General features: G+C 48.4%; 1 protein-coding gene across 12 annotated transcripts in view; it reads right to left on the reverse strand.

The window, feature by feature from the left end:
• MED12L (mediator complex subunit 12L) overlaps positions 1–24,405 on the reverse strand; it is a 360,384-nt gene extending 335,979 nt beyond the window's left edge. For 9 of the 12 annotated variants that reach the window (XM_060394800.1, XM_027959291.3, XM_042235591.2 and 6 more), the window contains exons 1-2: positions 23,736–24,031; positions 22,613–22,839 (exon numbers count right to left, since the gene is read on the reverse strand). In XM_060394800.1, coding sequence (XP_060250783.1) covers positions 22,613–22,711 — 99 coding nt within the window. In that variant the 5' untranslated portion in view covers positions 22,712–22,839; positions 23,736–24,031. Of the gene's footprint in view, positions 1–22,612; positions 22,840–23,735; positions 24,032–24,269 lie in introns of those variants that run through there. The other 3 variants (XM_060394814.1, XM_060394799.1, XM_060394794.1) reach the window with 1 other exon arrangement.
• Positions 24,406–25,669: the final 1,264 nt, after the last annotated feature.

Here is a 25,669-nt window from a genome sequence, read left to right on the forward strand (position 1 = left end):
ATACTGGAGAGGATGTGAAGAAAAGGGAACCCTCCTACAACGCTGGCGGGAATGTAAAGGTGCAGCCACTATGGAGAAGAATACTGCAGTTCTTCTAACAACTAAAAACAGTTTCCATATGATCCAGCAATCCCACTCCAGGACATATTTTCAGACAAAACTATAATTCAGAAAGACACATGCAACTAACAACACTGTTAATCAACTATCTTCCAATATAAAATCAATTTTTTTTAATATATACACTCATCCCTATGTTCATAGCAGCAATGTTCACAATAAACAAGACATGGAAGCAACCTAAACGTCCAATGACGGAGGAATGGATAAAGAAGATATGGTATGTATATACAAAGGACTATTACTCACCCATAAAAAAGAAGGAAATAATGCCATCTGCAGCAACATGGATGAACCTAGAGATTATCATTCTAAGTGAAGTAAGTCTGAAAGACAAATTACCATGTGATATCATTTCTGTGTGGGATCTAAAACATGACGAATGAACTTATATATGAAACAAAGAGAACAGATCTGAGGCTGCTAAGGGGAAGAGGGGCCAGGGAAGGGATGGGATTGGGAGTTGGGATTAGCAGATGCAAACAATTACCTGTAGAATGGATTAAAAACAAGGTCTTAGTGTATAGCACAGGGAACAATATTCAATATCCTTTGATAATAATGAAAAAGAATGTATGTCTATATATATAATATGCATAACTAAATCACATTGGTGTACGGCAGAAATTCACACAACATTGTAAATCAACTAACTATACTTGAATAAATTTTTTTTTAAATAGAGTAAAGGATTTCATGTAGCGGGATGACATCATCCAAACGAAATAAATCCACAGTGCGACAACAGATTAGAGTTTGTCAGGCCAAATAGGAGGCCCGGGGGCAAGGCGACTGGGACCAGTTAGAGGCTCCCTTAAGAGCCAAGACATGAGATGATGGGAGCTAGGACCAAGATGGCAGTAACAGCAGCGGAGAGAAGGGAAGGACCTCTATGGGGCTACTCAACAGGACTTTTGGGGACATGGAAGATGGAAAGACAGAGTGAGGCTATCTATCAAGGATGTCTCCTGGATTTCTGGGATAGCAAGAGAACTTAAGACGTAACACAGCAATGACAGGGGTTTTTTGGAGGAAGAGAAGCAGATCACAAGCTCAGTTTTAAATGGAACTTCAAGATATCAGGCCAAACAAGATGTTTCTTAGAGTCGCTTAGAAGTCTAGAGTGCAGAGAGGTCCTGGCTGGAGTCGTCAAGTTGTGAGTTGTCTTCATTAGGTAGTAACTGGAGCCTGGGGTGGCCAAGATCATCCAAAGAGAGGGTGAATGAGAAGAGACAACGGCCTAGAACAGATACCAGGGAACACCCAGTTTGATTTCATGGCCAGATAAAGAAGGCAAAGCTTTCAAAGGAGCCTGAGATGGTCTGGCCAGAGAAGAGAGAAGGAAACCAGGAGTGCTTTAGCTCAAAGCTGAGGGAAGGGACCTCCCTGATGGTCCAGTGGTTAGAATCTGCCTGCCAGTGCGGGGGACATGGTTTGACCCCTGGTCCAGGATGACTCCACATGCCATGGGGCAACTAAACCCGTGTGCCACAACTACTGAAGCCCGAGCCTAGAGCCCATACTCCACCCAAGAAGCCACCACAATGAGAAAGCACCAGAATAAAGAAAAGTCCTAACAACAGAGAACACTCACGCAGCAAAGGAGACCCAGCGCAGCCAAAATAAACAAAGTTAAAAAAAAAAAAAGCTGAGGGGACACACTGCTTCACCACGGGAGGGAACAACAGGCACAATGTGGCTGCTGGGGCCCAGAGGGAGGGCTCTCTGGAAAATGAGGGCAGAAGCCCAACAGAAAGGAGCAGAGGAAGAAGCGGAAGGTGAAGACAACACTGAACACACGGAATGCTTCGGGGAAGCTTTGGAGAAAGAGGTGGAGAGAAATGGGAAGGTGGGGTGATGGAGTAGAGGGGGGATGAAGATGAGGGAAGTGTGTGCATGTTTGGATGACACAGAGAGAATCCAGTGGAGGAAGAAATTGAAGATAACAGGAGATAAGCGAGGTGGTGGACAGGTGGAAGTTGTTGAGAAAACAGGAGGGGACCCAGAAGGAAAGGTCCAGTACCAGACCAACCGGTGGAGGAAGAAATTGAAGATAACAGGAGATAAGCGAGGTGGTGGACAGGTGGAAGTTGTTGAGAAAACAGGAGGGGACCCAGAAGGAAAGGTCCAGTACCAGACCAACCGGGGGACAAGTGCAGGAAGGGTGAGAGACAGGCCCTGCAGGCACTGAACTGTGTACCTGGAAAAGACAGGTCAAAGTCCTAACCCCCATACCTGTGATCTATTTGGAAACAGGGTCTGTGCAGATAAAATCAAGTTAAAGTCACGCTGAATTAGAGTCCTAATCCAACAGCACATGGCCGGTGTCCTCACGAAAGACACAGAAGGAAGATTGATGGAGGCAGAGATTAGAATTATGCTGCCACAAACCATGGAAAACTTGGGGCTACCAGAAGCTGGGGGCTATCCAGGTGGCACAGTGATAAAGAATCTACCTGACAATGCAGGAGACACAAGAGACACGGGTTCAATCACTGGGCCAGGAAGATTCCCTGGAAGGGGAAATGCCAACCCACAATCCAGTATTCTTGCCTGGAGAATCCCATGGGCGGGGGAGCCTGGTGGGCTACAGTCCAGGGGGTCTCAAACAGTTAGACACGACTGAGTGACTGAGCGCACACACACGCACCAGAAGCTGGAAGAGGAAAGGAAAGGAGGGAGAGAACAAACTCCCGTTGTTTTAAGCCATCCAACTTAGGGCAGTATTCTGTGCCGGCAGCCCTAGGAAACTAAAATGTACATGCAGGGGAGGGGCGAGGGGAGAAGAGAAGCTCTGCTCTATTCCTCATGCAAGACCACCCTCTGAAATTGTCCTTGTCATTGGCAGCACCAAGAGTCTACAAGGCAGAGTCTCAGTGGCTGAGAAACGCAGCATCACCTGGCTCTGTGTAACGGGACATCCCAGCCCCCCAGCATCCCAGCAACAGGGACTGATTCCTGTTGGATCTCTTCTAATTGACTTGATAGCTGTTCGAGAAGTTTAGAGGAAAAGGTGGGGGTAGGGAGCGAGAAGGGTATGTGGTCTGTTTCCCCAGCTCAGCCAAAATGTTTGTGAGAGAGGGCACTACCACCAGCCTCCTGAACAGAGAGCCAAGGAAGGGGCCAGACTGATGGGGGGGGGGGGGAGGCAAGACTCCCCAAAAAGTCAACCTAGCGTCTTCCCCGCCCCTACCCACATCTCTGACACCTGGGCCACATTTGCATCAAGGCCACATCTGAAACTCAGCTTTTTACACATCCACCCTCGTCTACCCAGCTATTAATATATCACCCCTACCCAAAACTCCAACTGCAGGCCAGCAATCACTAACAGTGGGAACCCAGATGAACCCCAGAGGATGTGAGCTCAACACAAAGGCGGCAGTCCGATCTTCACACCAGTACTGAGCAGCAGGTAAAAGAGAAGAGAAAATCGTGACCACAGTAATACTCCTCCCTGGCCTTTTACCAGAATATTCACACCCATCTTCCTCAGAGTCAAATGGTTCAGGCAGGACGAGTACCCATTTACAGGCTGAGAAACAGACTGACGAGTGACGTGCTTAAGTGGCCACGTGACAATCAGGCCCCCGGCAGGCCCAATGGGTTCTTCAAGACCGTGAGATCTTAGAGGAGACTGGTAAGATTTCAATCAAGCTCTACTAGAATCCTAGCTCCCTTCTTGTCTGTGAAATGGAGATACCTCCATACACCTCCCAGGCCTATTGTAAAGGATAAGAGAAAAAACATGTGAGACACTCGACATGGTCACAGGTACACACTAAGCACTTTTAAGAAGGCTCGTGGGAGCTCCCTTGTCATCCAGAGGTTAGGATTTGGCACTTTCACTGCCGTGGCCTGGGTTCAACCCCTGACTGGCGACGGTGGGGCCAAAACATATCCATGTATAGGCTCATCACAGTCATTGCCATTATGGTTTTTGATCAACCAGCACATCCAGGGACTCAGTAACTTTCCAACGAAGCAAATGGAAACATCCACCAAGGATGATGTGCTGAGACTCTTGGGGACCTGACTCCCCACAAAAACCTCCCTCACCCTCAACTATGAGACAGGCAGGCCCTCCCCCTCCAATGGAAGTGAGAAAGACTGATTCAAATTACATCCAAATATACTTGGCATTTATTCCACTCTAAGTAACTGTAGCCTATTAATTTATATTCAAATCACCTTCAAATGCATGTCACCCTCGGATATCAAACACGTGGATGTGGCTCTCAGGAAAACTACCAAGAAAAGAAAGAAAAATACTTTCAGACTTGTAGAATGTGGGAAAGGGCACTTAAGGTGTCCATAGTTGATCGTGCCCAGAACTGTACATAAGGCAGCCTCAGAAGACAGCTTCCTCTTTGGAGCCCCCACAGGTCAGGTAAGTCACCATCCCACACGACTCGTGCAATGAAATCGCATCTTAATGTAGACTCCTCCTGCAAATCATATTTTGCACTTAGGACTAAATCTGCCTCCCACTAGGCTAGGTGATCCAAAGGCAGAAAGAACTAATCCAAGCCATGGTTTCTGACCTCTGAAGTTAACCGTCCAGTGCACTAACTCACTGTGCCCCCATCCTGGCTCTTTCTACCCCATGCCTAAGTGCACCCCTGACCCCACACTGGGTGCACACCAGTAGGAAGGTGTCGGTGACTGCCACCAAATGAACTGCAAATTCACAAAAAGGGAAACTTGATGGGTGAGAGAGTCGAAAAGCGTGCAGGAAAAATCAAGTGAAACTGCAGGACGTCCTTCTTCCTGCCTGGGAGAGAGGACAGAGTTTGGGAATGTCTCTTTTTTCTAATCCATTATTTAATTAATGACCCATGTTCAAAGGCTTTCCTGGCCGTTCATCTAGTAAAGAACCCACCTGCAATGTAAGAGACCTGAGTTCGATCCCTGGGTTGGGAAGATTCCCTAGAGAAGGGAAAAGCTACCCACTCCAGTATTCTGGCCTGGAGAATTCCATGGACTGTATAGTCCATGGGGTCACAAAGAGTCAGACTTGACTGAGCAACTTTCACTTTCACTTTTCTTTGACAATTAAAAAAAAAAATCATCACTGGATTTACAAAATTCTGAAAATATTAAGAGATACTAAAATGATGTGAGAATTTAGATTTTCTGATGAGTTCAGAAGTACCTAAGGTCTCTGCTAGGTTTCAAAAACATCACTGTGACTGTCATTCAAATACTACTTCAAAATATGGTTATTTAGATCTCATAACTATTTGATTTTTACTTTGTTTTCTAAGATTTTTTTTTAATGTGGACTATTTTTAATTAGAGGATAACTGCTCTACAAAGACGAGTTAGCTGGGAATGTCTCTTTTTTGTTGTTAGTGGGGGTCGTGATGCTGTTCATTTGCGTACTCGAAAACAGAGGCTAAACCTAGAAATTTTGAGCCAAGAAAGCCAATGTCCGGAGTCCACCTCCAAAAGTGCAGCCTGAAAGTCAGCCTCTGTTAACACCTCTCAGCCTCCACCCTTTTTATTTTCGGGAGGCTTGCTCACTCCCACCTCTTCCAGGGAGCTAAGCCAACCTTCCAAACAATTCGGGATGTTTACCACCATCAAAGCAGCCTGTGGGGGGCTGAATAACAGGTATTGAAGGTGAGGTTTAAAGCAGGGGACAAGTGGTATAAACCAAAGCCCTCTGAGTCATCAGACCTTCAAGTAAACCAGTTCATGCCACAGGGTGAGGGACGTGGGTAGGAAGGAGAGTCCGAATATTCATTTCAATCCAGCAATCAGGTAATTCTCTAAAGACTGAACACAAAGATGTGTCCACCCGGAGATCCTCAAGCAACAGGATCTACGACCATCCCAGCAAATAGTGTCCAAGGAATCGATGCATTTTCCAGTCCTCTCTCCTTCGTTTCCTTTGACCAATTTGTCACCAACTGCCAATTCTTCTTCTCTAGTCCTGTTTAAAGCCCTCATCAGTCTTTTTACTTCATGCTTTGGTTACAACAGCCGCTTCCCTCGCAGCCTCCCCGACTCCACTCTCTCCCCGTCCGGATTTATTAAGCATGAGCTAGTGAGATAAATCTGACAGCAGGGCCTGGTGAGCTCATCACCGCCCCCCACAGCAGCCGGCCAGGACTCCAGGACTCCAGGACTCCAAGCCTGATCTCAGAGGCTTGTCCTCTCCCTCATGGCACCTCACTCACCCTACCTGCAGCTCTTTCTTAGGAAAGATACGGTGCAACCTGTTCCCACTCACTCGCATCCTGACCCTCACACCTACACCCTCCAGTAAGACCTCCAAGTATTCCAACCCTCTCTTTCCTGAACTCATGCAGCATTTTTAGCCTACCTATATATAGAGCAGGATGGTTTACAGCACAGTCTCAGATGTCCAATTTCAACTCCATCACGATGCAGCTAACAGACCCTGGGAAAGTAAAGTCGACCCCTGTGATCCCTCCCCTGTGCCTCAGTCTCTTCACTTGTAAAAAAGGCGATAATAGTATCCACCCAAGAGGTGTTCGTGAGGCTGGCATAAAACCAAACCTGTAAAGCCTTCAGAATAACCAACACAATCAACATGGGCTCTCCTGATGGAACATGGCACTTTATACATTGTGAAGTCAAAGTGTCAGTCACTCAGTCGTGTCAGACTCTTTGCAACCCCGGGGACTGGCCCACCAGGCTCCTCTGGCCATGGAATTCTCCAGGCAAGAACGTTGGAGTGGGTTGCCCTTTTCTTCTCCAGGGGATCTTCCCAACCCAGGGATCGAATCCCAGTCTCCTGCACTGGCAGGCAGATTCTTTACCATCTGAGCCACCTGGGAAGCCCTTCTGCAACATACTGAACGTGTTATTCAGTGCTGAGGATGAGGAATATGTTATTCCTCAATTTTAAAACAAACAAAAGCCAATGCATTAGTCATTTTTTTCAATTGTTTTCTGTGCATCAGTGAGCCAGATGTTCATTTCTAGAGCTGTGCTACGCAGAGTGTGATCTGAAACTGCTACCAGTCCTCAACAAGAATAATATGCAAAAATTGAGAAGTGCTTGGAAACTTTCATAGCAACTTGATACTGCCAGTACATTCAATCCGCATTTCATTTTTCTAGTGATTCATTTTTATCATACATCTATATCAGTCTGCAACAGATTGAAAATTAATTTTAAAAAAAAACTGGCCCTTCACCACAGATATTTTGAGAAGCACTGTTCTAGAGGGGACAGAAGCAGGCTTCTATTTCTTTCCTACACCCCCACATCACTGAGTGCAGTGGGAAGTACGTATCAAGTACTAAGTAAATGAAAATATAACTTCAAATGCATTTCGATTATTTAATGGTGACAAAAGCAGATCTCAGACGAGTAGTCAAGATGTAAATAGGGTCTCCAGTTCACAATCTTCCTTTTTCAAAAGAAGCAGTTGATATTTAGTCTACAACTGACCAAAGAGTAAAAACAGCTCTGACCCCAAAAATATTTTCCATACGGTCTACAGAAGCACTGTGTAGAGTTTTAAAAAAAGAAAGAAAGAAAGAAAAAAAAAAAACCCTAAGCAATGTCAATATTAACCTTCCTTGCAGAACTCAGGAGAAATATAAATTATTTAGCACTGCCTTGGACATAGTTTTGATAGTGCTTCTATACCTTTATGTAAACCAGCACCTTAGCAAAAAAAAAAAAAAAAATTTCCAATGACACTTAAGACAAAATACGTTTGTCTTAGCTCTTCCCTGCTGCCAATCCCTTAAACAGTCCTAACCTCAACAACCCTGTGAGATTAATCCATGAATGAAATGGCTGGAAAAGGAAAGCAGCAAATTCCACCAAATTTTAATTGACAAGGCAGCATTTGCATATCTGAGCTGGGGCACATTGGATGTGGGTTGAAGGCTGAGTTAATTCTTGCCGAGGAAAATCTCTACACATTCAGAATGACTCTGGAAATGCTTGTAGAAAATTAAAAGTAAACAGGGAGATCTGTGTATGTCGTGCCTCCCGTCCTTTCTCAGAGGTAGTCATGTGAAACACTACACATAAGGGGTCACTCCCAGTAGGACGTTGGTCCCCTGGTCCCAGGACCAAGCCAGCCTTGCTCCAGCAGACAGCTCTTTTCTCTCCAGCAGCTTTGTTTTTTATTTATAATTTTATTTATTTATTTTTGGCTGTGCTGGGTCTTCGCTGCTGCGAGGATTTCTCTCTAGTTGCGAGTGGAGGCTACTCCAGTTGTGGTACATGGGCTTCTCACTGCAGTGGTTTCTCTTGTTGGGGAGCACAGATTTTAGGGCGCATAAGCGTCAGTAGTTGCAGCACGTGGGTTCAGCAGTTGCGGCTCCTGGACTCTAAAGCACAGACTCAGCGGTTGTGGCACACAGGCTTCGTTGCTGTGGGCATGTGAGATCCTCCCAGATCAGGGATCAAACCTTCATTTGGCAAGTGTTTCCTTCATTGGCAAGCAGATTCTTTACCACTGAATCACCAGGGAAGCCCTCTCCAGCAGTTTTAATCTTCTCCTCTCAACTGCTCCCAAATCTAAAGACATGTTCAAGTTTAGGATTCAATACACTCTTGCTTTACTGAACTACATCCAGTTCCTCCAAAGATCACATCCATTTCCCATCTCGGTGCCTTTGCTCACAACCTCTGCCCAGAAGGCCTTGAAAACATCCATATTTCTAAAGACATCTCTAATTCTCAAAGAGCTGACCCCTCCCTCATCAGTTCCCACCACACAGGGCTGCTAATCTTCCATACAGAGTTCTTCAACGGCAGGAACCATGTCTTATATTTCCCAGCATCACTGTGCCCTACACAGGGCTTCTAAGAACCATTTGTTAATAATGACTGCCCCAGTTACTAGATCCAATCAACAAATACTTATTTAACCCAACCATATCCCACACCCTCTCCCTGCCTCTGGTTATCAGTGGGGGATAAAAAAGGACATAGTTTTTGTTTCATGAAACTTATACAGGTGGGAGGACAGAGCAAATAAGAAAAACATAAGCTGGACTGAGTGCTGACCATCAGCTGCAGTGATAAAGAGAAGACCACCAGGCCGCAGGAAGCAAACGTGCAAAGGCCCTGAGGAGGGAAACTGCCAAACTGAGAAGAGGCTAACGGCGATGCCAGCTCTCCCTCTGGACCACTCGTCACCCCCAACAACTCCCCCTCTTGGAGGTACTGCGGCAGGGGTCCACAGTCTGCCTGGTCCTGTATTTCTCTGCCCACTATGAACAGGCAATCACTGCCAGGACTTCAACACAAAAATCACACCAAAATCCACATTTGTACTACTTCTATACAGTGCAACCTGGATTCCCCAGAGGCATCTCCAATCGAAAATATTAAAAAATGAACTGGGTCACTCTACTCCCCTCCCCAACCTTCCCACCCTTGGGAAAAAGATTTAACAAGTTCTTTTGTTTCGCTTGAGGACTACCATCAATCAGCAACCCACCCAACTGTATAAGCCAGTGTTCTCCATTTCAAAGACCTCTGGGATTCCCAAGAACTTTCCAGCTACATATTGGTGAGGCCAAATTTTCTTCATATCCTTCAATCGAAGCAACATATTGCAATGGACTAAATGGAGAACTAGATATGAGAATCCAGACATTAAACAGATTCACAAAAATGTAAAACAATACCACTTTGTCCACTATTGTTTTTGTTTGGAAAAATATTGCTCATAAAAACATTTTAAATATGAAATTGGTTTTATTATTTGTAGATGAATTACTATATTTTTCTAGTATTTCTCATGTCTAATTTCTAATACCATAAGTACTGAGATATAAAAGCTCTATGGCATCCTAAACAAGGTTTATTATAAAGGGGTCCTAAAATCAGAAAATTTGGGAACCACTGCCCTAAACATGCTAAACATATTGGTATATCCTCGTACTCACCCCTCTTACCTTATATATCCACTTTTGCCAACTCTTCCACCTCAATAATCTTTCTCCTAAATCCCTGTTACTCTTTCTTCCCAAGCCCCATAGGACCCACAAGAGTATCCTATCAAATCCTGGAACCTAGGAGTGTTACTTACTTGGAAAAAGGATCTTCACAGAGATAATTAAGTTAAAGCTCTCAAGATGAGCTCATCCTGGATTATCCAAGTGAGCCCCAAATCCATAACAAGTGTCCTTACAAGGCACTCTCAGAGAAGGACAAACACCCGGAGAAGACAGTCATGTGAAGATGGAGGCAGAAATGAGACAGATGCAAGTGGGCCACAAAGAGGCCAAGGGGGGTCTGGCGCCACCAAAGGCTGGGTGAGGAGAAGAAGCTCTCGCCCCTAGAGCTCCAGTCGGAATCCAACCCCAGCAATGCTCCCTCCGGACAGCTGGCCTCCAGAGCTGCGAGAGAATAAACCTCCATTGTTTTAGGCCACCTGATTTGTGATAAGTTGTTATTGCAGCCATGGAAACCTAACAGACCCATCCCCGGGCCTCCAATGTCAGCGACCATCTATAGCCAGTCGGTCATTTTGCCTCAATGTGACCCTCAGAAGCACTGTCCCCTCAAACCATGACCCTTACTCATCTTAAATCTCATTCCCTTCACACCCTGGAACGGCCACCTCATGGGCTCGACCATAACATCCAGACACCTCCACACAGCACGCAAAGGACCCCATACATTGATCCCAACTTTCTTTCCCACTCCAACCCAGCTCCCCACTGCACATCCCACACCACACCTCAGCCCCATCCACCCTACACATCCTCCAAGTCCGAGGCTTGAAACCTCCTCCTTTACTGCTGCTGCTGCTAAGTCGCTTCAGTCGTGTCCGACTCTGTGCGACCCCACAGACGGCAGCCCACCAGGCTCCCTCATCCCTGGGATTCTCCAGGCAAGAACACTGGAGTGGGTTTCACCTCCTTTACTAGGTCCTGCCAAAAGCTGGGTCACTCCCTATCATCTCCATAGCACTTTGTACATCCTTCTCAAAGAATATCCGGAACACTGTGCTCCTTATTTACAGGTATGTCACTTCCTCCAGACCAGGCTTTCTCAGTCTGGGAACCACTGATATTTGAGGCCAGATAAGCCTTGGTTGTGGAGGACTGTCTTTAGTACCAGAGAATGTAAGCCTCGTCCCCTGGCTTCTGCCTACTAGATGCCAACAGCAGCTAATACACACACACACAGAGTTGTAACAACCCCAAATGTCTTCAAACACTGCCCGTGTCCCTAAGGGGATCACCCCAGATGAAAAGCGCTGCTCTGGATTGAAGTCTTCAGGGACCCGGGACCATCTCCAACATGCTCAGCACTCACTCACACTCCCATTCATGAAAGGCATTTTGAGTCCGAGGTGTGGGCCAGGCACTGTGCTCCAAGCCAGGGACATGGTAGGAAATACAAGTCTTAGGCCCTGTCCTCATGAAGCCACAGCTGGCAGAGTGCCTACAAGGTGCTCATTAATAATGACTGAATGACGGGATCTGTTTGGCGTGCATATATAGAGTTCTACTTCCTTTGGAAGGTGGAAAATAAAACCCAGGAGCTAAAATTTTTCTCTTCTCAGGCCCTAGCACTTCATGACTATATGAAAGAGGGATCCCTTTATACAGAATGCTGCTGCTGCTGCTAAGTCGCGTCAGTTGTGTCTGACTCTGTGCAACCCCATAGACAGCAGCCCACCAGGCTCTGCTGTCCCTGGGAATACCATTATTAATAAATGTTGCTCCCTGAAAGCAGGCAAATGGTACACCTTATGTGTTTGTAACTCCAACTAAGCTACCTATAAATAAAGGAGAATCTCAACCAAGAAAATGAAAGCAAGACAGGATTAATCCCCAACACACTCCACAAAGGCCTGTGACCGAGATACCTAGCTGCACCAGAGGCTACGGACAGGGCTAAGAACCTTCCACCAGAAACAGGAAGATGAGAGTACCTGAGCTTCCAGAACATTCCTCTGCCCAGGAGACACCACTCAAGGTTCTGGCAAGCTCCGAGATCAGACAAATGGCTGAACGGTCCCCAGCTCTCACAGAGGCGCTGGGTGCCCTAAAATGCAGAGTAGTTCTCAATGCCAGAGTAACACGAGGGTGTTTACCAGCAGTGGAGGCTGTGTGCAAAGGGCAGGGAGAGTAAAGTCGTAAGGACAGATCAGGGCACACAAGTGCTGCATGGAGGTCTGCCTTAAGGAAGCATCTTAACCTCTGTGGGACTCAGCGTCTGCTGGTATTGAATGAGAAAGTCAGAGCAACCCATCCAGCTCCAAACATACCTGGTTTCCCCCAAAAATGGTACAGACTCACAGGATCCCCCCCTCTGAACAGAAAAGAGGAAGGCTCTCCTCCTCTTCCCACCACAACTCTTCCCACCAGAAATGGCAATAAAGGAGCCTTGTGAGCATGCCCTCCGCTTCTGAGGGGCTCTGCGCAGAATTAGCCATCAAACAGACAAGACGCAGGTGACCTTTGTCTCCTGCTGTTCTAGGAGGAGAATTCTGGGAAGGTGTACTCTCTGGGACTCTCTCAGTCTGTGATGATTTAAGGGGGACAAAATATAAATGGGAAGTACCATGACAACACTGGGCTTCCCAGGTGGTGCCAGTGGTAAAGAACCCGCCTCCCAATGAAGGAGATGTAAGAGATGCGGGTTCAACCCCTGGGTCGGGAAGATCCTCCTGAGTATGAAATGACAACCCACTCCAGTATTCTTGCCTGGGTAATCCCACAGACAGAGGAGCCTGGCGCGCTACACCCCATGGGGTGGCAAAGAGTCGGACACAACTGAGCATTCAAGCATGCGCATCATGACAACGTTAGATACTTTCAAGAGACTGACAACTGGTTCAAAGGTGGTTTAAACCATGGGGACCACTCGTTTACTTCTCAAGAAGCCCATAGAGAGGGGGTCCCAAGATCAGTTCAGTAGCTTTACAATTTCATAAAGCCATTCCGTCATCTCCACTTTCATCCACAGGCTCACTGCCTCAGGGTCACAAGACAGGTGCCCTAGCTCCCACGACCATCCCCTCTTATTAATTTTCCAAAGATAGCAGCTCTCAGGGCATTAAAAGAGGACACTGTCTCCCATGCCTGTACTTTTTTCAGCAAAGAAGTATATTCTTCCCGAGCAGTCAGGCACAAAGCAGATTTCCATTAAATCTATCTAGCCAGAATTCAGTCACCTCAAGCTGCAGGAGAGGCAAAGAAAGTGAGGATTTGGCTTTGAGGGGAAAATTTTTTTGTGTGGGAAGTAGGTAGGGGAACGGAGAAGGCAATGGCACCCTACTCCAGTACTCTTGCCTGGAAAATCCCATGGATGGAGGAGCCTGCTAGGCTGCAATAGATGGGATCACTAAGAGTCGGACACAACTGAGCAACTTCACTTTCATGCATTGGAGAAGGAAATGGCAACCCACTCCAGTGTTCTTGCCTGGAGAATTCCAGGGACAGGGGAGCCTGGTGGGCTGCCGTCTATGGGGTCGCACAGAGTCAGACATGACTAAAGTGAATTGGCAGCAGCAGGTAGGGGAAACGGGGATAAGAATGATGGTGAAGTAGCCAACAAGGCACCTGGTACATACTGGGTTGGCCAAAAAGTTTTTTTGGTTTTGGCACAACATCTTACAGAATAATACAATATAACCATATCCAGCACCGTGCTGGTAAATGCTTCACAGACAGCTTCTGAAAAAACTAAAAACAAAACCCCCAAATTTATAGTATTTGCCAACTTCCTTGGTGTAAATACTCCCTTGGTGCCAAAATTAAAGCCACCAGCATGATATTAACCAGCTCACAAAATTCCTAAAATTTTAATGCTCAGCTGCTATAAGCCTGTTCTGGCACGCCACTGAATTGATACCTCAACATGTGGTAACAATTAAGTTTACAGTGCTCCTTCCCATACTCTACAGGATTAGGTATCATCCTCTCCAGCTCATAATTGAGGAAAATGACACAGCACCCCAAATCACACAGCTTAAGTGATAGGGCTGGAACGCTCATGTAACAGCCCCCAACCCATCACAGCTTTGACAGGTCATAAGTGCCTACACCTACACCCTCAAGATCCCTCTGCCTAAAGGGACTCTAGCTTGGTTTGGAACCAACAACAAAGCTGCACTCCTGTAAACTCAAAGTCACCTAATAATTGCTCTTTAAGTTATATCCTCCAGTAACAATGGTAGTGCACATCAACTGTTACAACATAGAATACAGATTAGTAACCAAAAAACAAACAAAAAAAAAAATCACCCCTAAAGCCATTCTTAGTGGCACAGTGGTAAAAAATCAACCTGCCAATGCAGGAGACACAAGAGACGTGGGTTCAGTCCTTGGAATGGGGAAGACCCCCACCCGAGAAGGAAACAGCAACCCACTCCAGCATTCTTGCCTGGGAAATCCCATGGACCAAGGAGCCTGGCAGGCTATACAATCCATGGGGTTGCATAGAGTCGGACATAACCTAGCAACTAAACAACAAACCCATTCTCAAGAGATAGCAATTATCTACATGTGGGTGATAATTCTTCCAGATTATGTAGACATGCATATTTTTTAAGTAGAAATCACTTTATTGTGTAACATAAGACATTTAATGTAAATTTTCCAAAACAGAGAAATAGGATAGTATAACGAACTCCCTTGCCATCATCATCCAACTTCAGAAATCTTCTAAAGACAATGAAAAGTCCAAATATTTCCACGTTCCCTTCTCAGACTGGAATGTGTAGGAGGTAGGCGCCTCTCTCCACCTGGCTTTCCCAAATCAGACCTGAGGTCAGCCCTGCTTCAGGCTAAGTCCACCAGCTCCTCTCATCACTGCAAAGGGAACATTGGGAAAGGAAACCTTTAATCATGTTCACTCTCCTTATGGATCCCTCCACCTGCTCTAATTCCTGCCTAGTCTGTCAAGAAGTCTCACAATCGGGTTCAGAACCTCATTAAAAGAGCATTTCAGAACAAGCATCGGGTTGTCCAAAAAGTTGGTTCCGGTTTATCCTACAACATTTTTGGAAAAAACCCGAACAAACTTCTTGGCCAACCCAATACCCTCACAATTCTTTAGAATTTCCACTTACTCCATTCTCCAACCTCTGTTTTGTTTTCACCTGGGCAGACACACAGCCAAGAGAGGCACTGCTAACTGCCTCAACTAAAATCCTAGGGCTCCGTTCATCCTCATCTTCTCCCACTTAGTGCTCACTCAAGGCACTTGGCCTTCCAGACCTCACTTCTTGGTCTTCCATCTAAGGAATCACATTTTATATCTACAGGTCCCAGAGTAAGTGAAATATCCACCAGGCTGAAGAATGGTGGCTGCTCACCAAGTGAAGAGCCTTACATAAATTCCCAAAAAGCCTAATTGAAAGCCCAGGCCCATGATCAAACATAAACTTCTGTAGCCTCCAATATGTTCAAAGAACATGCTCTTGGGACAAAGCAAGAAGTGAAGCACTGAGTAGCTTAGCCAAGTGCACACAAAAGGGAGCTGTGAATATCTCAAGCCCAAGGCATGGAATTCTAGTCTGCCATAAACCACGTACAGCTGATGGAAAATAAGCCTATGCTGGGAACCATGAGTATCAGAACAGAACTTCAGGGGGGAAAGCAGCTAAATGCATTTGCACTATACTAACACTTCGAACGGCATATTTATCTAAAGACTCCAACACATCAAATAGCGGGGAGCAGGTAGGATTAAGGGGGAGTTTGGCTATAACAGTCTCTACAAGTAAAGACACAAATTAAAGCAGTGGCTTTCAAAACTTCAATATGTTTAGGAATCACCTAGAAAGCATGTTTAAAATGCAAATGCCTCAACCTCCTTCCCAGAAATTCTGACTCAGCAGGTCTGGAGTGGAGGCAGGGCATTCTGGCAGCAGTTTTAAGGAGCATCTTTGACAATGCTCCTGCAGGCAATGGCAGCCCCTGAGAAATGACAACCAGTTGAGTTCCTTTGCCATGAAATTTGGGTGGCAACACTCCTGTGAGCAGCAGGAAAATCTGACTCAGTGCTTCTTACACTGGTTCTGGCCTAAGGGTCTCAGGCCAGAATATCCACATAAATATAGACGTCCCTCCCAAACACTGGTATTGTGGGAGGTAAATGATGGGGCCCTGGCAGTGGTGGTTTAAGTCGCTAAGTCATGTTCAACACCTGTGACCCCATGAACTGTATAGCCCACCAGGCTCCTCTGTCCATGGAATTTCCCAGGCCAGACTACTGGAGTGGCTTGCCATTTCCTTCACCATCCTGGGGCCCTGGGGCCAGTCAATTTATCTCAGGGGTAAGTTTTCTCTTTAACCAGCGCTGCCTTTTAATCCCCCCAGGGAACTGGTCAACCTGTCTCTCCTCCCGAGCAACTTCATCAACATTCCCATCTCAAAGATCGTTGAGAAACAAATTTTCCCTCCCCTCCCCTCAACCTCCCCAGCTGTGGCTAAAAATAAGCATTTAATGTTTTAAGGGTTTTAGATGCTAACAAGAAAACAGGCGTTACCAAAATAAAACAAGCATTGGGACAGTCAGGTTATAAATACAACTGCTCATTAAGAGTTCTTTCTGCGTTTTATTCATTTCCTCGAGAATTATTTACTGAGCACCTAGTCTCATCCCAACTGTGAACACCACTGACAAGCCCCTGCTCCCGTGCAGCTGACATCCTAGTGTGGAAGGAAGACAAGGGAGAGAATACGGACAAGCAGTACAAAATGCACTAACAGGGGCTTCCCTGCTGGCTCACTGGAAAAGAATCCGCCTGCCAATGCAGGAGACACGAGTTCAATCCCTGGTCCACAACTACAGAGCCTGTGCTCTAGAGCCGGGGAGCGCAACTCCTAAAGCCCAAGCACCTTAGAGCCCGTGCTTCACAACAGCAGACACCACAGCAATGAGAAGCCTGCGCACCGCAACTAGAGTACCCACCACTCACCGCAACTAGAGAAAAGCATGCGCAGCAACAAAGACCCAGCACAGCCAGAAATAAAAATTAGTAAAATTATTATTTTTTTTTTATTTAACACAAAACAGTGAACTAACAAGGATGAGAGAAGATGGGCCACAGGAAGGCCCCCTTGCCCAGGATTCTCTGCAAGTCAATGACAAGAAACATGACCACAGGAGCAACGAGGGACAAGGACGCAGACACAGGGAGCTGGGCGTGTGAGGAGAAAGGTGGACCCGCCACACAGCCTGGAGGCGGCTAAGCAAGTCACGAAGTGGCCAGCCCTCCAAGGGCAGAGTCCCGTGCATGTTATTCTAAGGACAAGGAAGCCCTGGGACCATTTAATGAGGGAAGGGTCATACTAAGAGTAGCTGACCAGTACTGAGCACCATCTGTGTGCCAAGCACTGGTCAAATCTTATCTTATCCCATCCCACAGGTCAGATCTGAGCCAAACAGGCAGTAAGTGATGGGGCCAGGAGGCAGAGCCCGGGGGTCTAACTACAGGCAGTGGTTGTGGAGGTGAGCAAGGACAGATTGGTAGGGCCTTGAAGGCATAACGTGGTAAGGAGTTTGAGTTTTATTCCAAGTATGATGGAAAGATACTGGAAGGGGCTAAGACATCTCATTCCCTTAGAGCTAAGGGAGGGGACGCCTTCTGGGGAAAGCCTACCATGCCCTGGATGAGCTGTGAGACTAAACTACTGCAACCTCAGCCTAATACACTGACAGATATCTAATCCTGCCCTGCCTGCAATGGAAAAAGCTCTCCCGCCCCTGCAGAAGTGGATGCCACCTTCTCTCTAGGTCAGTGACTCAAAGTGGAGCCATGGACAAGCAGCTCAATCACCTTGATCTTGTTAGCAATGCAAATGAGGTGGAGCCCCCCTCAGCCCTACTCAGTCTAAAAAACCCAGCCATCCATTTTTAACAAGCCCTACAGGTGTGCTGAGTTTGACACGTTATCCCCACACAGCCATTCCAACCCTGCTGCTGCTACTGCTGCTAAGTCGCTTCAGTCGTGTCCGACTCTGTGCGACCCCATAGATGGCAGCCCACCAGGCTCCTCTGTCCCTGGGATTCTCCAGGCAAGAATACTGAGTGGGTTGCCATTTCCTTCTCCAATGCATGAAAGTGAAAAGTCAAAGTGAAATCACTCAGTCGTGTCCGACTCTTAGTGACCCCATGGACTGCAGCCCACCAGGCTCCTCCGTCCATGGGATTTTCCAGGCAAGAGTACTGGAGTGGGGTGCCATTGCCTTCTCCAAAACCTCGCTCCTGGGCAGCCCCTGTCCCTGCACACCAGGCTATCCTCCGCCAGGACCCTGCTGGAGGGTTTCTATGGCTCCCAATGCCTAGAAATCTCACTGCTGCCCCAACCTATTTTTCTAACTAATTTGATTTCCTAAAAACATTTACTATTATTCAGTTGTTTAAGGCCTCTTCTACCCCAGAAGTAAAAACTCCTCTTCCTTCATAATACTACAGTTTCCCTCTGGTTTCAGCCTTGTAGCCTCCAAACAAGGAAGCTGCTTTAACCTAGACTTTCCCTAACACCCCACCCACCCCTCAGTTACCAGATTTCTCTTCATTCATTCCCACTTCGTGCCTACATTCCTACAAGTACCTTCGCCCTAGGCATCCTAGGAACCAACTGCAGAAGGCGCTGCGTATTTCCGTGATTTCTAAACGGCTCTCGTCCCTGCCCTGGAGAAACTGATCCACCAGGGGCAGGGGGCAACACGCAGATAAATACATAATTACAAATTACATACTTATACTAGGCAGGCCTCTGAGGAGGTTGCTGGGCTGAGACCTGAATGATGAAGCAGCAGGCCAATGGGAGTTTAGAACAACAAACATTTGGGTGTTGAAACCATGCCTTACTCTGGTCTCAGTGTTTTATGTTTATTATCCATATAATCTTCCAACAGGCCTACGGAGAAGGAAGTATTCTCACTCCCAGTCTGCAAGAGGGGACACTGAGGCACGAAGAGCATAAGAAGTATTGTGAACAGCAGAGCCGGGATTCAAACCCAAGCACACTGGCTCCAAAGCTTACCCTCCTAACCACAGGCTTGGGTGAGAAGAGCGAGGTGGAATGGTGCAGTGAGGGTGGAAAGGCAGATGGGATCCAGGTGGCACGTGAGGGTGGAAAGGCAGATGGGATCCAGGTGGCACGTGTAGGAGCCCTGGGGCAGAGAAGAGTCAGCCTGAAGCAGAAAAGAAGTCAAGCATACTGGTGAAGCTGGAGAGCAGCAGGTGGTTGGAAACGTAGTTGGGAAACCGACTGGACAAGACGGGCGGGTTTAAGAGAGGAGGGGGAGGAATCAAGGAGCCCTTGCAGTTTTCTCAGGCCCTGTTTTCAAGGCTTGAGGACAGAGGATAAAGTATTTTAATACAAGATATACTCAAGTCCTGTGGAGCACTGAGGCATGGCAAGCTCTCAAATGAACAGAATCAATTGATCAAGCAAGTTAAAGCTTCCAGTTCCCCCCTCACCCCTCCCCACCGCCCCCCCACACACACACACACACTTCTCTGCAGGAGGTCTTCATGCAAGTTTCCATCCTGTCCCCTGGGAACTAGTTTCCAGAACACTATTAGCACCAGTTAACAACAATAAAAGCTGCAGTTACAGTCATAAGAATAGCTTTACCAAGAGGAGGGTTTTTCCTCACAAAAAATGTAATAGGTTTAGAACCAGAGTGCTTAAAATTTTCTGAACAGCACAATTATACTAATTTACAAATGAGGAGTTATACAGCTTGCCGAAGGCCACACAATTGAAAAGAGGTTGAACCAGAACCCAAATCCGGGTCTGCCTATATTAAAGTCAGCATTTCCCACAATCTGGGGCAAGTCTCTCTGATGGACTACACCAATGGTTTCCACTGAAGTTTTTAAAGTTTTAATATTTATGGTCTTGTTTCAGGACAAATAATCATATGTAATATCAAATAAATAAAATTTTAAATGAGATATAGACATGATTTCATATGAATTTTTATATATCACATCAAATCCATGACGTCTTGTGAATTACTGCTTAAGAAACAGAAGACATTTCCTAAAAGGAAAAGAAAAAATTGGAAGTACAGGTGATGGAGGGAGAGAACTCTTGAGGCAAGGCATAAATAACCGAAGCTTGTGAAACACTGCTCACCACAGCCCCGCCCCGAACAGCCAAGCACCTGTTCCATATTGTATTCAAATTTGGCTACAGCCCCACATAACTCTGACTCTGCTCCAGAGAAATAAAATGTTGGTTGCCTCCAGGGAAAGGGAATAACATTAGAACAACACAATTTAGCATAAATCACCCTTAACACAGTATTGGTCTTGACAGAAGACACCATTTTTGCTGGTCCAATTCCGCTGCTTAACCCTTAACCACACACCTAGAGTCAGGTAAACTCTACTGGGCCTCACTTCGTCAAAAGAAGTTCTAAAAAGTGAGCTCTCAGGTCACTTCTAGTTTTAGAGTTCCATGAACTGTCATGACACCCTAAAATCCAAAATTAATTTTTCCCAAAATCAGAGAGGTCCCAATTCTGAATGAGTGTTGACCTGAGGAATAAATGTTAAATAGTCCCACAAGGCATCCCAGGTCCTGATTCCTTAACAAGAAAACAGGAGGAGGAAGGATGTATTAGTGTGTTCAATTGCTCAGTCATTTCCCACTCTTTGCGACCCTATGGACGGTGTAGCCCGCCAGGCTCCTCTGTCCACGGGGGATTTTCCAGGCAAGAATATTGGAGTGGGTTGCCATTTCCTTCTCCAGGAGATCTTCCTGAACCAGACATCGAACCTGCATCTCTCTTACGTCTCCTGCACTGGCAAGCAGGTTCTTTACCACTGCACCATCTGAGAAGTCTCTTAACTGGGGAGATGCTATCAATTATGCTGCCCTCTGGTAAGATGTGATGAAGCATTGATTACATGATAATGAAAATCAGCCAGTGTCCCTGACCCCCGGCAAAACTTTAATAATCCTCTGCCACAAATGTCTGTTATTAACTTCCTTTACACCCAGTTGTTAAGTGTTTGTTATTCCATCTGTAACATTGAACTTTATTCTGGGTAGGAGTAGTAGGGAGAGATGGGTGGGGGAAAATCTGCAAAATCTCAAACTCCTGTCCTCCAGTTAACCCTCCACTGAGAACCACTTGTCAAACCTTCCCAGCTTCTATCTGAATTACTCCACAGGTTTAACATGCTAAACCTCTAAAAGGAGTTGTCACTCGTTATCCTTGTGAAACATTATCAACAGAACAGTTTAACCAGAACAAGCATTCTTCCTCTATTATTGAAACAGATACATTTATCAAAAGGGAAGTCTTAAGGACCCTCCTCGGCTTCTTTACAAAGCCCTTTCTGTGATATTCAGTTCAGTCACTCAGTGTGTCCAACTCTGCCATCCCAGGGGCTGCAGTATGCCAGGCTTCCCTGTCCATCACCAACTCCTGGAGCTTGCTCAAACTCATGTCCCTCGAGTGGGTGATGCCATCCAACCATCTCATCCTCTGTTGTCCCCTTCTCCAGAGGATGAGAGCTATTATGATATTAGTGGCCCTGTAAACTTTTAATAGAAGCTTTTTAGGTTCCCAGCAAGAGTGTGCTCTCATGTTTAGCTGAAGAAAAAACAGAGGAGGGGTGGGCTGCAGCTGGCAAACTCAAAGCACAGCTGGGTAGCAGGTGATCTTAAAAAAGAAAAAAAAAGCAAATCCCTGGGCAAACTGTGTAGCCAGGGGTGATCATTATAACTGGAGAGTTGTTACATAATTACTTGTTAACTACTGACAAACATATACATGACTACAAAATACCATGGTTACTCTGGCCACTGAGGCTAGTTCAAGAGTGAAGGTTTCTCTAATTTCACTCAAAGAAACAAGCAACCCGGGGACCCATTCCCTTCCAAGGTAACCTGACTGCTTTTACATATACAAAACAGCCTCCAGCAGTTAAGCCAATCGCCTCTGGGGAAGAAAATCAGTGTTTCCCTGTTAAATTGATTTTTAAAGGGAAGAGGGGAGACAAAAGTACTTTCAAACAGCTAAATATTCATCACCTGGACAAAACCGACTTCCACTCCAAAGTGCAAAATTTGAACAGAAAAGGTCTTCCCCAACCCACCCCACCCCCCGTCCCTGCTCAGCTGGCGCAAAACCCAAGACCTGTGTCGGAGGCACTGCATTCCAACATTTTTCAAAAAGTTTACGAGGATTTACCGAAGCGGCGGGGAGAAAAATAAGGCAGGCAGAGGCGGGAGAGAGGGAGCAAGAGGGTTTCCGCAAGGAAGAACCGGGTGAAGCGCCCGGCTGCGCCGCGCAAGGCCCGGTAACCGGGAAGCGACCCGGCACCCGGAGAGCGAACGCCCCAGGGGAGCGTGGGGCCTGACAGCTGCTTGGTCTCCGCCCCCCAGGGGTCCCCCCAGCACCTCCCCCCCGCTCCGGCCCCCGCCGCCAGTCCCTCTCTGCAGACCCTTCCCCCGCAGCGCCGGCGATGCCCACTGGGCCAACTTGGCCCTGGGTCAGCGCTGCGGAGCGCAGCCCCGCTTGCCGGGGAGGCCGCCGGCGCCCTTACCTCCTTCTGCTTGGGGTCCTGCGGGTAGACATCTGGCGGCCCGAGCCGGGGGCGTTTCAGCGGTCTCTGCTCATAGCTGAGAAGCCCGAAGGCGGCCATGATCTCTCATGTTAACCGGCGAAATGAATGAGAGTTGGAGCTGGAGCAGCCGCCTCTGAGCACCAGGGAGCAGCACTTTGCAGACAGACTCCCTCTCCCCCCTCCTCGCTCGCTCACTCGCTGTGGCGCTGCAGGCAGGAATAAAGCAGGTTGGATGCTGCCGCTGCCCGGCACGCAGACACGCACTGATGGGGGCAGCCTTCGGCGGGCACCCTGCTGCGCTGGAGCCCCCCCCCCCCCGGGACTCACCGCCACCCGAGAGCTTGGAGGTCCGCCGGGGTCTTCCGCGGCGCCGACCTCCCTTTCCACCCACCGCGCCCCCCCGCACCCCGCCACCCTGTCCCCAGGGGGGAGGAGCAGCTGATGGGAACGTGTGACTTTTTTCACCAATGGACCCAAACCCACCCCTGCCGGGAGCAGGGTGGGGATGGGGGAGGGGCACAGGGGAGGGGGTGGGAAAAAAACTTTTCTTGGCGCCCCAGGCGGGTGGCTCAAGTGCTCGCCCTAGGCGAGGGTGGCCCGCCTAACCCGAGAAGAGACTGAGGAGCAGCCCGCCCCCGCCCCTCCTTCTAAGACAGGGACCCTTCCCCCGCTCGCCACGCGCCCCGCAGACCCCGCCACCTGGGCGCGGACCCGGCTGGGAGGGAGACTGGCCTGGAGGGGGGTTGGGGAGGGACAGGCATGCGGACGGTGGGGAAGCAGCCAGTGCCTCCTAGACGCCCGCCGGGCTCCGGTGGCGCATCCGCGGCTCCGGTGCCCTCGGCGGCTCCGGGCAGGCGCCGAGCAGCGCTGCTGGCGGTCGCGGCGGCTGGAGGGGGCCGTGCTCACGGTGGCTCGGGGCCGACTTAACCCTTTGCTGCCCCTCCAGGGGCTGGGGAAGGAAGGGGGCGCGAAGAGGGTTGGCAGCGAGCGTCGACGGGGGCAGCGAGCCCGCGGGCGTCTCGGGCTCCTTCAGCCCGCCGCCCCCCACCCTCACCCGACCGCAGCTCCTCCCCACCACCACCCCCCGCCACCGACAGTTTACCTGTTGGTCCCCGGCTAGTGGGCAGGGGCTGCCGGCAGCGGCGGCACTTCGGCGGCCGCAGCCTCCATGATTCGGGTTGGGATGAGGGGCGGCGGGAGGGGGGGAGGTGACTGGATTTGATCTGGTTTGTAAGGTATCAGTCTCGCCCGGGCGAGCTCCGGGGACGCCGCGAAGTTTGCCACTGTCTGGGGGCGGCGGACGACGCCGGCTCGCCGCCGCCGGCGTTCTCGCCCCCACGGCCGAGGAGCGCGAGCTTCCGAGTTGGCGGACGGCGGCGCGGCGGCCACACTGAGCATGCCCAGCTCGGCTGCCGGACCGCGGAGGAGTTGGCTGCGAGCGCGCTCCGATCCGCCTCTCCGGGTTTTCGCAGCCGCAGAGCGCGCAGCCCGCGGGCCCGGGCGCCGGGGCTGGCCCTGGGGTGAATGTGGGCGAGGGAGGGGGTGTCCCCAGGACCCCTCTCCCGGCGCGAGCTGGGCAGTCCGCCTCGACCTCTGTTAAGGTCGCTGTCCCCGTGGCCTGGGCCGGAAACCTCACCTGCGCCGGGCGTGTGGAGTGGGGCGGGGGGATCCTCCAGGGGAGACCTTGGTCATCCAATCCGCCCGCGCTCCCCGCTCTCTGGGGCGTGGGCACCCAGATGCAGGGCCACCTGCCGCGAGCCCTGCGAGACTACAGCCGCGGAGGCGGGCCCGGTCTGTCCCGAGGGGCCCAGCGGGAGGCGCGCCCGGGAGGATGCGCCCGCGCTTGGCCAGGAATGATGGCTGCCATTTATGGAGCCCTCGCTTCGTGCCACGATCTTGACAGTAAAGGTCTCTGGTCCTTTAAAAAAAAAAAAAAGGAAAGAAACTTACAAGGTTTTACTGTACCCCTTTTATAGATAGAGAAATCGACTCACATTAGGAAGGCCCGGTGACTTGCTCAAAGCCACGAAGCAAACTGATCACAAGTTTCTGATCTATTGCGCACAATTTGGAATTGGGAGGAATGGGTTCCTGAATTGCTCTTGCTTGATAGGGTCAGGTTCCTCCTACCTTGAGGAATTCTCAAGACTCCTATTCCATTCTCTATAAGATGGTGCGAGTGGAATCTAACCCAAAAGCCTTTGCATAGTGCCAGGCACATTGTATGTGCTCAGGAGACGTTGGTTAACCCTGATTATCTACTCAGATCTGATGAGTTGAAGCCGAGGGGCGGGGGGGGGTAGATAAGCCACTGGGGATAGGGGACTAGTTTTTAACTCTTGACTTTGAACTGTTAGCACTTCCCAAGGCAGCTGAAGCCAATTCAGGCCGGTGGTTTCCGGATTCTTGAGTCAATCTGAGCAAGTACTTTCAGAGAACAGTTCCACCAAGAAGCGTTTCCCCACCACCCCCTGCACCCTCCCCAAAGGACTTCTCTTCCACTAACACCTTGAGTGTAACTTCAAAGCTGAACTTGCCCTTGGGATATAGGTATCTGTCAAATCTAGCTTCCTTGCTTGAGAAGTAGTTATCTAACTTTGTTATGAAAATTGTCAAACCAAAATGCAGAAAAAAAATAGCATAATGAACCCCCAAGTACTCATCTCCCATCTGTGACAGTTAGAAAAGTTTTGCCATTTGTGTTTAATCTCTCCTGCCCCCAGCACAGTTACGTACACTGGAAAGGACAGTGTTGTTCACTGTGGTGACTTGGGTGCACAGCGTGGAAACTGGCATGTGGTGGGCACTCAAAAAGATGTTTGTTAGCTGGTGGGATGGATGAGTAGATGTGGGTGAATAGGTGTGTGGATAGATAGATTACCAGTGGTATTTTGGTGATACCAGGTTGAGAGATATAACCTCAATTCTCCCCTTGAGATACCTAGGCAACAGTCTCCAGCTGGCCTCCACAAAGGAAAAACTTTTGAAGCACTCAAAATCATATCTGACCATAAAGATTTTAAAAATCAAAGTGAG

The sequence above is a fragment of the Ovis aries genome, chromosome 1, assembly GCF_016772045.2.
Source record: "Ovis aries strain OAR_USU_Benz2616 breed Rambouillet chromosome 1, ARS-UI_Ramb_v3.0, whole genome shotgun sequence".
Taxonomy (NCBI): Eukaryota; Metazoa; Chordata; class Mammalia; order Artiodactyla; family Bovidae; genus Ovis; species Ovis aries.